General features: G+C 47.5%; 1 protein-coding gene across 2 annotated transcripts in view; it reads right to left on the bottom strand.

Annotated features, from left to right (window-relative positions):
• LOC125445026 (brain-specific angiogenesis inhibitor 1-associated protein 2-like) overlaps positions 1-10,539 on the bottom strand; it is a 30,738-nt gene extending 20,199 nt beyond the window's left edge. Inside the window, exons 1-3 of one of the 2 annotated variants that reach the window (XM_048517840.1) lie at positions 10,429-10,539; positions 3,969-4,046; positions 3,743-3,829 (exon numbers count right to left, since the gene is read on the bottom strand). In XM_048517840.1, coding sequence (XP_048373797.1) covers positions 3,743-3,829; positions 3,969-3,999 — 118 coding nt within the window. In that variant the 5' untranslated portion in view covers positions 4,000-4,046; positions 10,429-10,539. The remainder of the gene's footprint in view (positions 1-3,742; positions 3,830-3,968; positions 4,047-10,428) is intronic. The other variant, XM_048517841.1, reaches the window with a different exon arrangement.
• Between the last annotated feature and the right edge of the window lie 8,112 nt (positions 10,540-18,651).

Raw genomic sequence — 18,651 nt, 5'->3', positions numbered from 1 at the left:
ATAATGCACACAGTGATTAGATATAAAATCTACAGGACGTTCTAGAGTCACCAGGATGGAAACTTTTCCAACAAAGAAAGTACAGCCAGGTACAGAAGAAGGCCACTGTGTTATTGACTGGGTAACCAAACATGATTTCATACCCAGGCTAATATTTAGGCAAGAAAAGAAATCTGTATGATATGTAACTTTTTCCAAATCTTTTAAATGGCCAAACTATGCATAAAGAATGAGACTTGTGATCAGAATCTCCAATAGTTTTTTAAAAATAATAATAGATGCAGGATGTTTGTGTGGGGGGTGGGGGGGAATTCAAATTGGGACCAATGCCCAGGGGAAGGTTTAAGGCTTTACATGCTAAAGCAGTGGTGTAGTGGTTAAGAGCAGGTGTACTCTAATCTGGAGGGACCGGGTTTGATTCCCCGCTCTGCTGCTTGAGCTGTGGAGGCTTATCTGGGGAATTCAGATTAGCCTGTGCACTCCCACACACGCCAGGTGAAGGAAGATTGGATTGCAGGGCGGGAGAAAGAAGAAGAAGAAGAAGAAGAAGAAGAAGAAGAAGAAGAAGAAGAAGAAGAAGAGGAGGAGGAGGAGGAGGAGGAGGAGGAGGAGGAGGAGGAGGAGGAAGAGGAGTTTGGATTTACATCCCCCCTTTCTCTCATGTAGGAGACTCAAAGGGGCTTATAATCTCCTTCCTTCCCCCCTCACAACAAACACCCTACGAGGTGGGTGGGGCTAAAAGAGCTCCGGAAAGCTGTGACTAGCCTAAGGTCACCCAGCTGGCGTGTGTGGGAGTGCACAGGCTAATCTGAATTCCCCAGATAAGCCTCCACAACTCAAGTGGCAGAGCGGGGAATCAAACCGGGTTCCTCCAGATTAGAATGCACCTGCTCTTAACCACTATGCCACTGCTTCTTTAACCTTTCAAACTCACGCTGATCTCAGCATCTACTTTATTCTGAGGCTAATACTTTCCCATGGAAGCAAAATACAAATATAGTATCTCTCTGTGATATCTCCCTGGAGTAGGGGGGGGGGGGCAAACACCACCCTGGAGAATCTTGACATGTTATCATTTTATTAAGAAGGGGGAGATCCAATCATCGCTTTTCAACAGTCACATGTGGTTTGACTAGTCATGATGCAGGGGATCCACAAAAAGTATTCCTTTCATTGATTTTCTCAATCAAATCCGCCACGTGTGTGAACGCACACGTGTGTGTCCTATTGTTAACAGCCTTGCTTGGATCTTGCAAACGGAGGACCGTGGTTTAAACGGCTCAGGGGAAACGGGTTAAACGCTACCACCCAGAATATCGAAGCCTAGCCAAAGTCAGCCTCTATCATGGCTCCTTTTAACTAAAAAAACCCCTGAAAAGTGGGAGATTTATAACCACGATTAAGCTTGGTTGTTCAATTTGCATTAGAATTAGGCCTGCCCATTGGAAACAGGTTGGCGAAGGAATCAAAAGATTTCACCGATTAATTGGTAGGGGTCAGTTTTAATCAGCCGGGACAGAATTCATGTTTCCTTTTTAAAAAACTCCGCTTTGATTCTGACGCGTTAATGAAACAGGGAATTTTAGAATTTAAGATGATCGACTTTGCTAACAGTGACCAAGACCCTCCGTTCACTGCATTGTAAGTTCCCGTCAGCACCTCAAACACGGAGTAGGTTTTGGGTACTGTCCACATGCAATCGATTGATTCAAAGGAAGACGACTCCCCGCCTAAATTGATTGATTGATTGATTAGATTTGTATACCGCCCTCCCCCGAAGGGCTCAGGGCGGTAAACAACAGCTGCAAATAATACGAGACCAATAATCATCACTTTAGCAACAACCATCCAAAAATGAAACATTTTAAACAAAGGATAGTCCCAGTTGAAATAAAGATAATTGCTCATTTGCTGGTGCTAAAAACCTCAATTACACCCTCCCCCCAACCCTTGCAGATGTGCATTAGGACAATCACAGTTTTCCTTGGAACATGCCATTCTGTACCGCAGAGCGTGCACATGTTGCTAGCTCGGAGAAGAACCCAGTGATAATTCCGGCATGGGATGAATTAGCTGAACAGGCAGGAGGGCTCATCTTAGTCATCTCCTGGATCTTCTCCCCTCTCTTCTGCCTTGTCATGTGGGAGCATTTAAGCATTGCAAACCTGAAACCGCCGTCATCTGCTGCTTTGGAACGATGCAGCCCAGAAAAACCTCCACCGCCTCATTTGGCTGCACGTGCAAACTGTCTCAAGGGCTCAATTCATATGTTACCAGAGCTATGCGGTTACCTCTGATCCCATGATGTTCCACTAACATTTGAAGGATAAAATAGCATGGGTTGGCCAGGATCACATGAGGGCTGTCCCAGAGTCAATGGCCCAGATTTTTTTTTTTTGGGGGGGGGGGTGTCAACAGTGTGTATAACAGCTACATGATAAGTCCGTTCCATGTAATTTCTGCCAGATTTTATGCAAAAAATGCGATGCTGGTTATATATGGAACCGAATCTCCAGTTCACCCCTCTGAAGGATGTTTACAAAGTCCCAATTTGACCTGCCTTGAGCCCTTCAGGGATAGGGCAGGAGATAGATAGATAGATAGATAGATAGATAGATAGATAGATAGATAGATAGATAGATAGATAGATAGATAGATAGATAGATAGATAGATAGATAGATAGATAGATAGATAGATAGATAGATAGATAGATGAATGAATAGATAGATGAATGAATAGATAAGACCCTCCACGATTTATTTATTTTTTTGTAAATGCATTCCGCAATGGCTATATTTGCATGCAGATGCTCTAGAAAAAAACGGAGCAGAGTGGGATATGGAGGCCAGAGTTGCCTTAGCTATAGAGGAGGGAAGTCATGTGCCCAGGTGAGTGCGCACCAAGTAGGGGTGGGAAATCGCCCCTGGCTCTGCCCTCTTTCCCATTCGTCCCGCCCTGCCAGGCCTGGCCCTGCCCCACCAGCCTGGCCCGTTTTCAGCCAGCAGAAGGGAAGAAGGGAAATCCACCCTGCATGAAAAACTCCAGGGTGTCTAACCAAGCCCTGGCACCAGCAAACCCAGAGGTGGGGCAGCTGCCAGAGCCCAGGGCATCTGGCATGACCCACTGCTGCTCCTCCCTCAATCACTTATTTGCTAGTGCCACACCTTGCCATTCCTACAGGCCATAGTGAGCAGGGGTGATGGGAGAGCGCACAAGCAGGCAGGGGAAGGACATGCAAGCACCTGGGGGCATGCAAGTGGGGGGAAGAGAAGGTGGGTCCGTGGTGGGGGCTGGTGGGAGGTATAAAAGAGGAGGGAGCACCTAGAAGAGTTTGAAGAGAAGAGTTTGGATTTATATCCCCCCTTTCTCTCCTGCAGGAGACTCAAAGGGGCTGACAATCTCCTTGCCCTTCCCCCCTCACAACAAACACCCTATGGGAGGGTAGAGTGGGGCTGAGAGAAGCTCCCGAGAAGCTGTGACTTCAGCTAAGTTCACCCAACTGGCGTGTGTGAAGGGTGTACAGGCTAATCTGGTCCCAGATAAGCCACCTCCCACAGCTCAGAAGCTGACAGAGCTGAGATAAAATCCAGTTCCTCAGATTAGATACATAGAGCTCTGCCAACCTCCCTCACGCCACTGCTGCTCCTAGGAATTCTCTGCCCCGGATCCCTCAAAACCTGGACCCATCCCCAGCTAAGTCGATGCTAATAAAAACAGTTCAAAGGGAAACACTTAACTTACCCAGTTCCTTGGAGCCTTGGCTATCGCTGGCCAACTCACCGAGTTTCACCAAGGCATCAAAATAGCCTTTGGCTGCCACCGTCACTCCTGCCAAAGTAGGGGGGGGGATAACTATTGATTAATGAACTAACAGGAACACACACACGGCGCAGACCTTTCTCTTTCCAAAGAAGCCTCAACTCTGACCTGACCTGAGGTCAAAAGATGGATGGGGGTATTTCATTACCTGAGAGGGCTTTCTGATAGTTCTTCCCCATGGTAACAAAATTCCTTAAGACTGTAGGGGTTGGGCTGATTCCAGAATGCAGCCCTGAATTACAAAGGGAGAAAAGGACACACAAAACTCACGTGAATACTTGCGGCACGATCCACCTGGAGCAAAGCACGTTTACGCCCCCCCTCTTCTGGTTTCAAGCAGATGCTGAACTTCCCCATGAAAAAGAATGGGCGTCAAATGGACTTAACTTTGCGTAGCTCTTCCAGTAAATCGTGTCTGTGTTTTCTAGACATAGTGCTAGAACACGAAGAAAGTGCCAGACCAAGAGACGGATGAGGGACGATGAGATGTAGGACTGGATATATGGATTGACGGGGTGTGTGTGTGTGTGTGTGTGTGTGTAGAGGAGGCAAATGTATAGACCTGACTTAAAAATGCAGACATGATGAATCTGACCACACAGCCTAGCATCACTGTTTACCCGGCAGTCAACCAGCGACTCCTGGATGGACGACCAGACCTTCCCACCACGTTGGCTCCAAATGCTGGAATTCATCGCACAATTACATTTTCCCACTGGCTTTTTGGTTAAAAAAAATGGCAGTTGCTGCTGCTAATCTTTTCTTCTTTTTAAGTTGGCAGAAGTCCTTGGGTGGTGTGATGAGGGGAAACAGAGGTTGAGAGAGATGGCAATAATAAAAATGGGGCTGATTTGGGGGAGAGCTTTAAAAAGGCATGCTTTCCTGTCCACACTGCTTGCAAACCTACTTGGCCTATGACCATTTGGGGAAGATTGGAGCGAAAGGTATTTGGGGGAGCTCCAAAAAACATTGTTCCAGTTGGCCGGCCAAGGCTGAATAAACATTTGTAAGGATGGAACTGTGCGGACTAGCATGCATGGATATGGAGCAAGAAGGAATGATAAAGGTGGCTGCCCAAAGTGAAGAAGAAGAAGAAGAAGAAGAAGAAGAAGAAGAAGAAGAAGAAGAAGAAGAAGAGTAGTAGTAGTAGTAGTAGTAGTAGTAGTAGTAGTAGTAGTAGTAGTTTGGATTTATATCCCCCTTTCTCTCCTATAGGAGACTCAAAGGGGCTTACAAACTCCTTTCCCTTTCTCTCCCCACAACAAACACCCTGTGAGGTAGGTGGGGTTGAGAGAGCTCAGAAGAACTGGGACCAGCCCAAGGTCACCCAGCTGGCTTGTGTGGGAGTGCACAGGCTAATTTGAATTCCCCAGATAAACCTCCACAGCTCAAGCGGCAGAGCTGGGAATCAAACCCGGTTCCTCCAGATCAGAGTGCACCTGCTCTTAGCCACTGCTCTTAGCCACTACTGCCACGGATGTTAAAAACAATATAACAATAATAACAACAACAACAACAACAAAAGAAGACAGAAATCAATAAAACCAGCAGACAAAATAACCAAATACCAACAAGCTATTGCCGAATGTTTCCATGGCTGGAATCAACCGTTGTGGGTTTTCCACTCTGTGTGGTCTGCTTGTTTTTGCTCCTACTGTTTCGCCGGCATCGAAGGCTGGCATCTTCAGAGGCCTGTCACAGCAAGATTTGTTTCCGTGCCACATAGCCCTGAAGATGCCAGACCCGACAGATATGTGGTAGCTACTCAGGAGGCTAGAAAGGAAAAAAAAAAAACCCTACCGGTTCCTGGCCACGCACCTCAGAAAACTTACAACAACCAAAACCGAGTGACTTGAAAATTCAATTAAAAAATCCAGCACCACTAAAGTCAATCTCTCAGCAACAAGCACAATCAACGCCTTTGGCTGAATGAGTAACACAGCCTTCTTTCTAACCTACAAACATTTGCCAAAGCGAGAACAATTTGCACCAGCTGGCAAAACACCAGCGAAGAAGAAGAAGAAGAAGAAGAAGAAGAAGAAGAAGAAGAAGAAGAAGAAGAAGAAGAAGAAGAAGAAGAAGAAGAAGAAGAAGAAGAAGAAGAAGAAGAAGAAGAAGAAGAAGAAGAGGAGGAGGAGGAGGAGGAGGAGGAGAAGGAGGAGGAGGAGTTTGGATTTATATCCCCCTATCTACCACACAGGGTGTTTGTTGTGAGGGAGGAAGGGCAAGGAGATTGTAAGCCCCTTTGAGTCTCCTACACGAGAGAAAGGGGGGATATAAATCCAAACTCCTCCTCCTCCTCCTCCTCCTTCTTCTTCTTCTTCTTCTTCTTCTTCTTCTTCTTCTTCTTCTTCTTCTTCTTCTTTCTCCCGCCCTGCAATCCAATCTTCCTTCACCTTTAGAAGAAGAAGAAGAAGAGTTTGGATTTATATCCCCCCTTTCTCTCCTGCAGGAGACTCAAAGGGGCTGACAATCTCCTTGCCCTTCCCGCCTCACAACAAACATCCTGTGAGGTAGGTGGGGCTGAGAGAGCTCCGAGAAGCTGTGACTAGCCCAAGGTCACCCAGCTGGCGTGTGTGGGAGTGCACAGGCTAATCTGAATTCCCCAGATAAGCCTCCACAGCTCAAGCGGCAGAGCGGGGAATCAAACCGGGTTCCTCCAGATTAGAATACACCTGCTCTTAACCACTACGCCACTGCTGCTCTTTGGGAAAGAGAGAGGTAGCAGCCTCCCTTTTAAGTTATTATCGGTGGTTGTTTTGCATTCGCTTCGTGAACTCTCTAAATGTCTCACATGTGTTGACTTTGCAGTTCTTACAAGAGTCCCACGCGAAGAGGGCCAGCATCCTTATCTCCACACGGCAAACTGGGCCTCCCAGAAGAGTCACTTGCCAAGGGAGTTCCACATGCTGCCGAGATAAAAAAAACTTCCCAGATGATACCTTAAGCTACTGCCCCACACCAGCGCAAATAATCAGATGTATGGCAGGAGTGAAGAAGAGGGTAGGCAGGGGGTGGGGTGTGATGGGATGAATGTAGGAAAAGGACCACCAAAGGGGTACGAATAAGGGGAATGGGCAGGGAACAATGGGTTTGGATAGGAGACTTGTATAGGAGGAATGACAGATGGACTGGAATCACACGAAGGAAGAAGAATTTGGATTTATACCCCACCTTTCTCTCCTGTAAGGAGGCTCAAGGCGGCTTACAAACTCCTTTCCTTTCCTCTCGCCACAACAGACAACAGTGGCGTAGGAGGTTAAGAGCTCGTCTATCTAATCTGGAGGAACCGGGTTTGATTGCCAGCTCTGCCGCCTGAGCTGTGGAAGCTTATCTGGGGAATTCAGATTAGCCTGTGCACTCCCACACATGCCAGCTGGGAGACCTTGGGCTAGTCACAGCTTCTCGGAGCTCTCTCAGCCCCACCCATCTCACAGGGTGTTTGTTGTGAGGGGGGAAGGGCAAGGAGATTGTAAGCCCCTTTGAGTCTCCTGCAGGAGAGAAAGGGGGGATATACATCCAAACTTTTCTTCAAACTCTTCTTCTTGTGAGGCAGGTGGGGCTAAGGGAGTTCTATGAGAACTGTGACTATTCCAAGGTCACCCAGCAGGAATGTAGGAGTGCGGAAGCACATCTGGTTCACCAGATAAGCCTCTGCCACTCAGGTGGAAGTGTGAGGAATCTCCAGATTAGAATCCACCTGCTCTTAACCACGACACCACGCTGGCTCAAAAGTTGCCCGAAGTATCTGGAACTGTGACAGGCATATTTTTGTCTCCTTGTTACCAGCTTTCTCTCGATTATTTCCCCATTGCCCATTCTCACGTTGTCAAATTCCAGACAAAATAGGAGTCCAATGACTAGCACAATTTATTCCGGCTGAAGGTTTTTATGAGTCAGTGAGCATAGCGCACTCCAAAGCAGCAAGCTTAGACTGGGAGTTCATAAAAACTTTAGCTTCTATGGTGCCACAGGAGTACCCATCTGGGATTCCAAAGGGCTGACTGTGCCAATTTGGGCCAGCCAACAACACAAAGGACTCTTGTGGCACCCGGAAGATTTACTGTGCCGTAAATTCCAAGAAGGAATTTATTTCAGACGTGTAAGCTCCTGGGGGCAGGGACTTTTATTCCTAGGCTCTGCACAGTGCCACACACATTGATCGTACTGTTATCAGAACACAAACACGTGTTTAAACGTCCTGCCACATGTTAGTAAACATATTCAATTGTTTTTGTATTGTTTTTGTTTTGTATGTACTATGTACATTTTAATGTACTGGAAGCTGCTCTGGACGTTGCTTTGGTGGGGGAGAGCGGGATATCAAATGAATGAATGAAGGTCCGATTTTAAAACTACCGTCTTCCATCTGGTATCTCCCACGAACTACTTTCACATGTGGATCCAAACAACGCGGAGAAATACTTGTTTGCGAAAACGCCACAAGGCAACTTTCATATGCTGCCACAGGAGGTGGTGATGGCCACTAACATGGATAGCTTTAAAAGGGGCTAGGACAGATTTATGGAGGAGAAGTCGATCTATGGCTCCCAATCTTGATCCTCCTTGATCTGAGATTGCAAAGGCCTGAGCAGACTAGATGCTCGGGAGCAGCAGCACCAGCAGAAGGCCATTGCTTTCACGTCCTGCATGTGAGCTCCCAAAGGCATCCGGTGGGCCACTGCGAGGAGCAGAGTGCTCAGTTTCAATAAGCCTTTATTGGCATATACACGATAATATAAAAATACAGTTCCAGTTAAAAAGTGAATAGTAAAAAACTTCGCATTTGTCATACATTCAGTTTACAAACTTCTGACAAAAACTTTGCCACTATAAGGCAACAATGAAAATCCTGACAATTTAAAAGCATAACTACTTTATCTGATTCAGTATAATCAATCATAGGGTCTATAGCTTGGGACAGCAGGCTGGATCGGAGCTCTTGGAGATACTTAATAGCGCCCAGTTCGAAGGAGGTAATGATGTGGGGATGGAATCCAGCGTGTCCTATGCTGGAGTACCCGGAACCTCTTATCGCTTGGAAGACCTTTAAGTCTTCCTCTATGTAGCGGAGATGGCATGATGTTAAATCTAGCCAGCATATAGGCTCTCCTGTGTATGGGATTTGTGAGGAGCAGAGTGCTGGACTAGATGGACTCTGGTCTGATCCAGCAGGCTAGTTCTTACGTTCTTATGTTCAACGGCCTCCAAACCCTGACAGGGGTAAAACAATCCAAAAGTTGACAAGGTCCACAAGCAGGGGTCCTCTTTGAGGCCTAGATTTTGCACAGCCCAGCGTGCCGAGTTCTCTTCCTTCCCAGCCTCTCCCCTCTTCATGACCACATCGTGGCCTTCTCCTCCACGAAGACAGCCAGATCGCAGCAGCTGGGCCAATGCGAGCGTTCCTCTCCGTATAAGTACAGAATATCCCATCCAGTTGGAGGCAAGATGTTCAGGGGACGGGGCTCCGCATCTCCAAGTCGGAGCAGGGAAAAGAACGGGTTAAGTTTTCCTCTTCTTCATCTCCGGGCCAAGTATGCTGAGGCCAAGATTTGGCACGGCGCTTGCTTCATTTCCATAAGGGAGAGAGAGACGGAGAAATAAAGAACTGCAGAGCCCTTTGCAGCTTGAAGCAGAAACTAACCAGGAAAAAAAAAATGGGCGATTGCAGATTTTCATTCAAAACTCCGGAGCCAAAAATCAGCGTTTGGCCCGGGCCCCTCTCGGCGCTGGTCAAAGAAAGTCTGTGTTTTTCTTTCCAAAGCAGGAAGGGAAGCGAGCGTCTCTGACAAACTTTTCCTAAGTTTTCCAGACACACACCCAAATTCACAGTGGAATCGGCCTAATAAAACGGCAGGGCATATGCACATGCAGAGAGAGCAAGTTAAAGTCTAACAAAATAACAGTACACACCCAAAGAGACATATAGGACCAGTTGCATTGCGCTCCGTGAATCCCCTAAACAATGGAACCTATCCGTTCTCGAAAACAGAAATAACACTTTCAGTCCAAGTCCGAGGACTTCTGTTTGGATTAGAGGCCGGTTTTGTTTTGCCTTGTTTTGTTTTTTTTCCCCGCGGTGGGGAGAAGAAAACAAGGGAGCCCCGATATCAAAAGTTTGCGTAACCTTCTCATTTTGTCAATGAAAAATGTTGGAGATTTGGGGAAGGGGGTGGGGGGAAGCAAGCGAAACCCCCTTGGCACCCCCTCCCTCCCTCCCTCCCTCCCTCCTTTTCCTTTTCGCCGGCTCTCTTTTTCAACAGATCCTTGGGATCTGGGGTGGGGAGGGGGCAGGAGCAGCCTGCAAAGCCACCGAGGGTGGGGGCGTCCCCTACGATGGGCAGGATGCAGAGCCGGAATGGGGGGGCTGCGAAGGAGCGAAGCAGCATCAGTCTGGGAGCGAGACCTCATGACGGGGGGGGGGGATGGATGAAGAAGGCAGGGAGGAAGGGAAGGGGCGAAGGCAGAGAGGAAGGGGGTGCCTGGGGGGCTTGCAAGGGGGGAGGAAGCCTGGGGGGGGGGCTTGCAAGGTGGAAATGCAGCTGGATAGAAGGGGGGCCAGGCGCAGGGAGAACCGGGGCGGGGGCGCGGGGGAGGCACGGCCGGCTCACCCGATAGACGTTCTCCGTCAGCCGGTTGACCTCCTCCGAGCGGGACATGATGCCGGGCCAGTGAGCGCAGCGGGGCCCGGACGGGGCGTGCTGGCCGAGGAGGGGTGGGGTCGGAGGGGGGCCCAGGGGGAGGGTCTTGCAGCGGGGAGCCGGAGAGGAGGGGCAGCCGGAGCCGCCGGGAAGGAAGGGGCTGCCCAGGGCGGCCGGGCGGCCGTGAGCTGGCGGCGGGCTGGCGAAGCGCACTGCGCGATACCCCGGGGCAGTGAGATGAGCAAAAACGAGGCAGGCTCTCGCCAAAGGCGCCCTGGACACGACTTCACTTCAAACAAACCCGAGACACCGTTTGTGGCTCTGTCCTTTGAGAAGGCTCGTCACACAGACATTAGAACTGTTCAGATTTTTTAACTCTGTCTGTCTGTCTGTCTGTCTGTCTAAAGAACATAAGAAAGAGCCTGCAGGATCAAGTCACAGATCTATCTATCTATCTATCTATCTATCTATCTATCTATCTATCTATCTATCTATCTATCTATCTATCTATCTATCTATCTATCTATCTATCTATCTATCTATCTATCTATCTATCTATCTATCCATCCATCCATCCATCCATCCATCCATCCATCCATCCATCCATCCATCCATCCATCCATCCATCCACCCACCCACCCATCTATCTCTACCTACCTACCTACCTACCTACCTACCTACCTACCTACCTACCTACCTACCTACCTACCTACCTACCTACATACATACATACATACATACATACATACATACCCATCTACCAACCCACCCACCCACCCACCCACCCACCCATCCATCCATCCATCCATCCATCCATCCATCCATCCATCCATCCATCCATCCATCCATCCATCCATCCATCCATCCATCCATCCATCCATCCATCCATCCATCCATCCATCCATCCATCATCTGTCTGTCTGTCTGTCTGTCTGTCTGTCTGTCTGTCTGTCTAGTCTGCCTGCCTGCCTGCCTGCCTGCCTTTCTGTCCGTCTGTCTGTCGGTCCATCCATTCATCCACATTCTAAGACACTTGGCGGCTGCAAGAAAAGGTGTCGCTGAGTGTTGTGGCTTCCTCGGGTGCCATGTCGAGGACCCCTGCTTGAGAGGGTTCTGATTTAGAAGCAATCAGAGGGAACAGAATAAAGATCCTCATTCGCGATCTCAGGGAAGAGGTGCGCCTCAGCGCTAGCTCACAGACCTTGGATGCCGAACAGTCTCACATTCATTTTTTTGGCACTTCCCCCTGAGCCGAGCTTGGTGTGAATGAGGGATTCCCTTTCCTCTGCTACTGTGCCTGGAGCTTCAGTCTGAGGAAAAATAAGACTGAAAATGCAGTGGGTAATAACGAACAAAGAAAATTAACAAAAAAGACAGGAGGCTTGAGGAGAATATTAAAGCATGCTATTAATAATCCTTAATAAGACAGAGAGAACCAGCGTGATGTAGTGGTTAGGAACGGCAGACTCTAATCTGGAGAACCAGGTTTGATTCCCCACTCCTACACATGAAGCCTGTTGGGTGACATTGCCCCTGTTACAATTCTCTCAGCATTCTCCAAGTCCATGTGGCAAATCACCTCAGAAAGACTCTTGTCTTGGAAACCCTACAGGGTCACCATGAGTCAACTGTGATTTGGTGACACACATTCTCAATAAGAGATGTGCTCTGACCTGGATGACCCGGGCTATCCCAATTTCATCTGATCTCAGAAGCTAAGCAGGGTCAAACCTGACCACCAGTGAAGTCCAAGCAGAGGCGGGCAATGGCAAACTACCTCTGTCCATCTCTTGCGTAGAAAACCTATGGCAGTGATGGCGAACCTTTTTGAGAACCGAGTGCCCAAACTGCAACCCAAAACCCACTTATTTATCGCAAAGTACCAACACGGCAATTTAACCTGAATACTGAGGTTTTAGTATAGAAAAAATGGTTGGCTCCAAGGCGTGCGTTACTCAGGAGTAAGCTTGGTGGTAGTCGGTGGCTTTGCTTTGAAGCAACTGTGCAACGCTTCGAACGGGTGAATCACGATCCCAGGAGGGTTTACTCAGAAGCAAGGCCCATTGCCAGCAACCGAGCTTACTCCCAGGTAAAGGATCATGCTTTAGTTCTTCCCATGAAAATCAATAGGGTTTAATAGCGCTTAACGGGGTTACCTACACTGGTTCCCCAAAACTAGGTCTTAGGTTTAATGCTAATAATCTCCCTGAAATAATTACACTATTATCACATGACGAACTGTGTGCACGCATGCCCACAGAGAGGGCTCTGAGTGCCACCTCTGGCACCCGTGCCATAGGTTTGCCACCACTGACCTATGGGTTGCCCTGAGTCAGTGGTCGCTTGATGTTGCTTTCCTGCACCGGGGTGTTCAGTTTTTCACCTTAAATCTCACTTAGTAGTCATTAGTTACGTTTGAATAGGCACAGACCATTAAACACAGACAATTGCACCGCCTTTTTATGCCCACTGAAGTCAATGGGCTGTGAACAATCTTAAGATGCCTTTGATCAAGTCGCATTCTTGTTCAGACTGGAAATGAGCTACAAACTGGGAAGCTCGGCCATAGACTCACCAGGAGACCTTAAGCCACCCTCCCCCATTGTCCAGCCTCAACCAACCCCCCCCCCCCCACACACACCCATCTGCTGTAGGGAGATAACAGTGCCAGAAAGAATTCCAAGATAACACATTCCAAGTGGGAAACTTGCAATGCTCGAAACGAGCAAGATAAAAAGCAAAGCGTTGAGAGGCGTGCATCTTCCCTGCTTTGCGCACAAGTGGGGAACTTGGTGGCTGGGGAACGTGGATCAATTTTCAGCGTCTCCTGGCTGGCACAGGCAGGACTGGAACCCAAGCCTTCCTAGCTAAGGTGTGCAACTGACCAGAATTATATCAGAGTCATAGATTGTGCTTTATTGGCAACAGCTGCAGCTCTGGGGGTTGGGCACAAACAAACTCTGGCCGTTTGGCTACATCTGCCGTTGTTGCTCTCCGGGGCTGGCGGGATTCCCGGTGGTGCGGTGCCAACTCTGGGAGACTCATTTTCCCATGGGACTCAGTCCAGACCCCCTGTAGAGAGTATCCAGAATCAAACATTTTCCTCCGCCAACCTGCAGTGTGTCTGGATGAGACGGGTGGATGCTGGTTTTGGGCTGTCCTCTACTGGCTGCTCTTAGCACTTGCAAGGGCAGGAAGAAGAAGAGTTTGGATGTATACCTCTACCTTTCTCTCCTGTAAGGAGACTCAAGGTGGCCTACAAGCTCCTTTCCCTTCCTCTCCCCACAACAGACCCCTTGTGAGGTAGGTGGGGCTGAGAGAGCCCCGAAGAACCGTGACTAGCCCAAGGTCACCCAGCAGGAATGTAGAAGTGCGGAAACACATCTGGTCCACCAGATAAGCCTCTGCCACTCGGGTGGAGGAGTGCGGGAATCAAACCCGGTTCTCCAGATTAGAATACACCCGCTCTTAACCGCTACACCACGCTGGTAAAGAAGCCACTGGGTGGGCTAGTACAGGGGAAGCTGTGATCCTGGAATAAGTAGCCGACAACCGGGAGGAAAAATGTCTCACCCCTTCAACAGAAGATTGAGCATAAACAGCCACCAAGTTACAGCCGACATATGGCGACCCACGGGGCTTTCAAGGCAAGTGAGAACAAGAGGGGGGTTGCCATTGCCTTCCTCAGTGGTCTGCCTTCCAAGTGCTGACCCTGCTTGGCTTCTAGATCTGACGAGATCAGTTACATCATGCCACTTTCCCTTCCAAAAGATCCTTCAGATCCAAAAGATCCTTAATCTTTGGATCCTTAAGATCCAAAAGATCCTTAAATGGATGCTATTTACCTGTGATGTTGTTTACCTGTGTATCCTGTTACAGGGACAGGATATTTTTGTTCCCTCACATATGTGTGGGTGTGTGTGTATACACACACACACACACACACACACACACACACATACATACACACACATATACATACACACACATACATACATACATATACACACACACATACATACATACATACATATACACACACACATACATATACATATACATATAATATATATATATATACATATACATACATACATACATACAGATGCATGCACGCACGTATGTATGTATAGATGTATATATGTGTGTATATATGTGTGTATATGTATGTATATGTATATATATGTATATATATGTATATGTGTATGTGTGTATATGTGTGTGTGTGTGTATATATGTGTGTGTGTGTGTATATGTATGTATGTATGTGTGTGTGTGTGTGTGTGTGTGTATCTGTTTGTTTGTTTGTTGGATGTATTAATCGCCCATCCCAGGTCTGTCTTGGGGCGATGTACAAGCAGAATTTCATTATATAAAAACTGTTTCGGCATAAAAGACCTATCGTTCAAAAGTTGAAGACAGCACCCAAAATAATTAGATAAAACCACAAAAATCAACAATTTTGGTGCCTGTTTTGCTTTGAAACATATGTACTGAATCTGCTGGTTTGTGTAATACGTTTTAATCCCACCCTGCCCCTATAGAGCACAGAGCAGCCTATATGCCTCTTGGTTACCTGAATTTGTCTGGTGCATTCCTGTAATAGTTGGGGGAATTCGCTCGATACAGACCAGCAATGTGAGAGACAGGTAGAGGATTTCCACCTGTGTATACAGAGGTCCATCCCCCGAGATCCACTCAAAACCAGAGTTGTAATAAAAGAAATCACAATTTTATTGAAGGATTAAATATAAAAATACACTGGAAAGCAACACCAGTTGAAGAAGCCTAAGAAATAAAGGGTTGAACGATAGCAGGAATAGGTTGGAGAATTGGGCAGGGTGATAATTACCATTCTGGAAGCGAAGAGGTCCAAGGAGGGAGCGAGAAAAAAGGCCAGTGCTTCTCACAGGAAAACGATGTCTGGCTCACAGAGGATTTCCAAATGCGAAGAACTATGGATTTGGGGGCTCTAGTCGTAAGAAAAAAAACGACCCTCTGGGCATGATAAGAGGGATAATTCCTGGGAACACTGTGGAGTCGGTTCACAGGCACAAACCATTCTGTCGGGAAATTGACTGATTGGATTAAAAGAGGGACATTCCAAGACTTGACAAGCTTGGGCTGCGGTGATGAAATTAAAACAAAGAAACTCCGGAGATTTGACGGTCCTTAATAGTTGGACAGGAGGTTTCTAGGATTAAGTTAATGCTCCTTATTCTGACAGAAAGGGGGTGGCGGAGCAAATTTGCTGATGAGTTCGAGATGCGGACCTATGTAAGTTCATTGTAGGACGGGCGCCAGGTGTACTTTCTCAAGGCTAGGCTGTTGTTAACCAGATGCAGTGGCTGCGTCTTGAGGAGGGCATGGTCTAAAGTTCTGCCTTCCTTAATTGGGAGGGGAGCTCCATCCTCCACACAACCCAGTGGTGGGTTAAAATCGAAGCCAAACTTCTCTTAATGAGTTTGGGCATTTCAGCGGAGGAGACCTTGCTAATGCTAACAAGAGCAGGAGGTCTATGGGGCTATCAAGAAGAGACTTTTTGATAGTTTCAACAGATGCTAGAGGAAGCTAATAAAACCTGTTCCCCGATCTCTGGGAATACCTGTGGATAGATTAATTGTAGCCCGGTATCTTTATCTCCTGGTTGAGGCCCGGTGGCGTAGAGCAATCACCTTAGCTAGGTGTAATGCCCTGCCTTCTTCCTTTAGCCTTGGACGCCACCTTGGAATCCCACATAAAGAAAGGAAATGCCCGTGTGGCATGGGTTCTGTGGAAACAGTATCTCATATGCTGTTGAATTGTCCTTTTTATGAGATAGATAGGAAGAAGCACATAATCCCCTTCCTGCATGGAAGTGAAGGCACTACAGATGAACAGAAGGTTATATATCTTTTAAACAGCCACAACTACGAGCTGTTGGAAGCGGTGGCTAAATTTTTAAATGGTGTTATTTTAACTCGTCAGAAGTTGTAAAGGCTGTTATTATCTTGCAATGTTAATGTGAAACTATTTATATGCCATTAAAGGTATTCGAAATTGAAATCGAATTGACAGGGGGGAAGAATGATATCACATGCTAGGCAGTGCCGGATTTACCTATGGGCTGAGCAGGCCGAAGCCTGAGGCCTCAAAATCTAGGGGGGCCTCCAGCCAAGGTGTATAATATTTTCAGCACTATCAAAGGCCATTCTTACACACGCTGCCATAACGCACTGTAGTCTCTCAACAACCCTTCAGTAATTTTCCTCGCACTCCATTTCGGAATAATGTTGTCTTAAGCTAAGTCAACACTGGCACTGATTTCTGTATTGATTTTGTCCTTTCAAGACTTCACTAAAGTGGACCTCATTTTGTAGACCCTCTAGTTGTGAGGGTCGGGGATTGAGAGGGGCCTCACAAGCGGAATAGCTTAAGGCCCCTCGTCCTCTACACCTGGCACTGGTGCCAAGTAGACTCTCTTGACGTCAAAACCTTGCTTAATTCCTTCATCAAGACTGGCATCCGCCTTCCTCTTGCTCTGCTCCCCCTGTACCTGATATCAAAGTTATTATGGGTAGTAGGGCACTGTGGCTGGTCTCAGCTAAAATGCCACCTTTCCTCTCTCCCCCCCCCCCCCCCATTTAGATGATGAGTCTGCTTGGTCCATTTCGCACAGCACATCTGTTGCACGTCTTTAAAAGAGTTGACTTCCTCTTTTCACTCTGCACTTCCCAAATAAGACATCCGGGGGACGTCTTAAAAAGAGGCGGCTCCTGGGTCCTTTTCAGACAGCAAAGGCATCGAAGGGGGAAAGTGTTTTCCACCCGACTGTTTTGCTCTCTGGTCAGTTTCACCCTCAGCCCGTGCCTGACATTTTGGGTGCAGCTGAAGTGATTCTCCCTGCTACCATTTGCTGAAGGTAGCCCCAGGACGTTAGCTCTGCAGATACTGATCCTGAGTGCCTTTTCAGCCCAAAAAGTTCATAGTTGTACTCAGCTAGTCCTGCCAATTCCGGCAATATATAGTTTTCCTGTTTAAATTATTGTTCGAGGAGCTGTCTTCGTAGCTACGTAGACACACATAAGAGAATCTTAGGCCCCTTCCACACATGCAGAATAATCCACTTTCAATCCACTTTCACAATTGTTTGCAAGTGGATTTTGCTACTCCACACAGTAAAATCCAGCTGCGTAGTGCATTGAATGTGGATTGAAAGTGTATTATTCTGCATGTGCGGAAGAAGGCTTCACCCACTTGGAAGACAGGCCTGCCACTCATTGAAAACATTAAGTTGGCCTGCCCTCCGTGGATTGACTTAGTTTTTCTGTGCAGTTGGTCTGTGAAGGGCAAGTCAACCCATTGATTTATTACATGTTCTTGACCTCTGGGTGGGCTCGAATTGTAATGAAAGGCCACCAACCGGCTAAAGAACTGGCCACTGTGATAGTAAACAAAATTAAATAATAATAATGCTTACCACTCTAATGGCTGTCCTCAAAGTCTTCCATGACAGTTCTTTAGAAGAAGAAAGAGAAGAACAGTTTGGATTTATATCCCCCCTTTCTCTCCTGCAGGAGACTCAAAGGGGCTTACAATCTCCTTGCCCTTCCCCCCTCACAACAAACACACTGTGAGGTAGGTGGGGCTGAGAGAGCTCCGAGAAGCTGTGACTAGCCCAAGGTCACCCAGCTGGCGTGTGTGGGAGTGTACAGGGTAATCTGAATTCCCCAGATAAGCCTCCACAGCTCAGGCGGCAGAGCTGGGAATCAAACCCGGTTCCTCCAGATTAGATACATGAGCTCTTAACCTCCTACACCAAGCAGTTCTTTACCAAGAAGAGAAGTGTCACAGGTCTCAAAAGAACAAGCAACATAGCACATCTTCGCCCACTCATGATAACCCCGGAGAACAATTTCATCCCAGACTGACCTGAAAAAAGTCACTTCTTCAGAATTACAAAGTCTGAGGGCACTTCCTAAAAGTGCTGCTATTTGGAAAAGAATTGCCAATCCTCAAGCCCAGGCACCAGGTTCATATCAGGCTGTGAGGGAATGTGAATTTTGCCCCCTGCCCCCCCTGACAACCAGCTTACAAGTGAAGCACAAATCGGGGCATTCCTAGCAGTGAGAAAATTCTGCTCTTTCACTTCCTCCTTGAGCATAAAAGCGCCCACAGTTTCACTTTTATGCACAAGCTTCGCTGGCAAAA

The sequence above is a fragment of the Sphaerodactylus townsendi genome, linkage group LG15 (genome assembly GCF_021028975.2).
Source record: "Sphaerodactylus townsendi isolate TG3544 linkage group LG15, MPM_Stown_v2.3, whole genome shotgun sequence".
NCBI classification, from domain to species: domain Eukaryota; kingdom Metazoa; phylum Chordata; class Lepidosauria; order Squamata; family Sphaerodactylidae; genus Sphaerodactylus; species Sphaerodactylus townsendi.
This window is presented reverse-complemented; position numbering and strand designations above follow the sequence as displayed.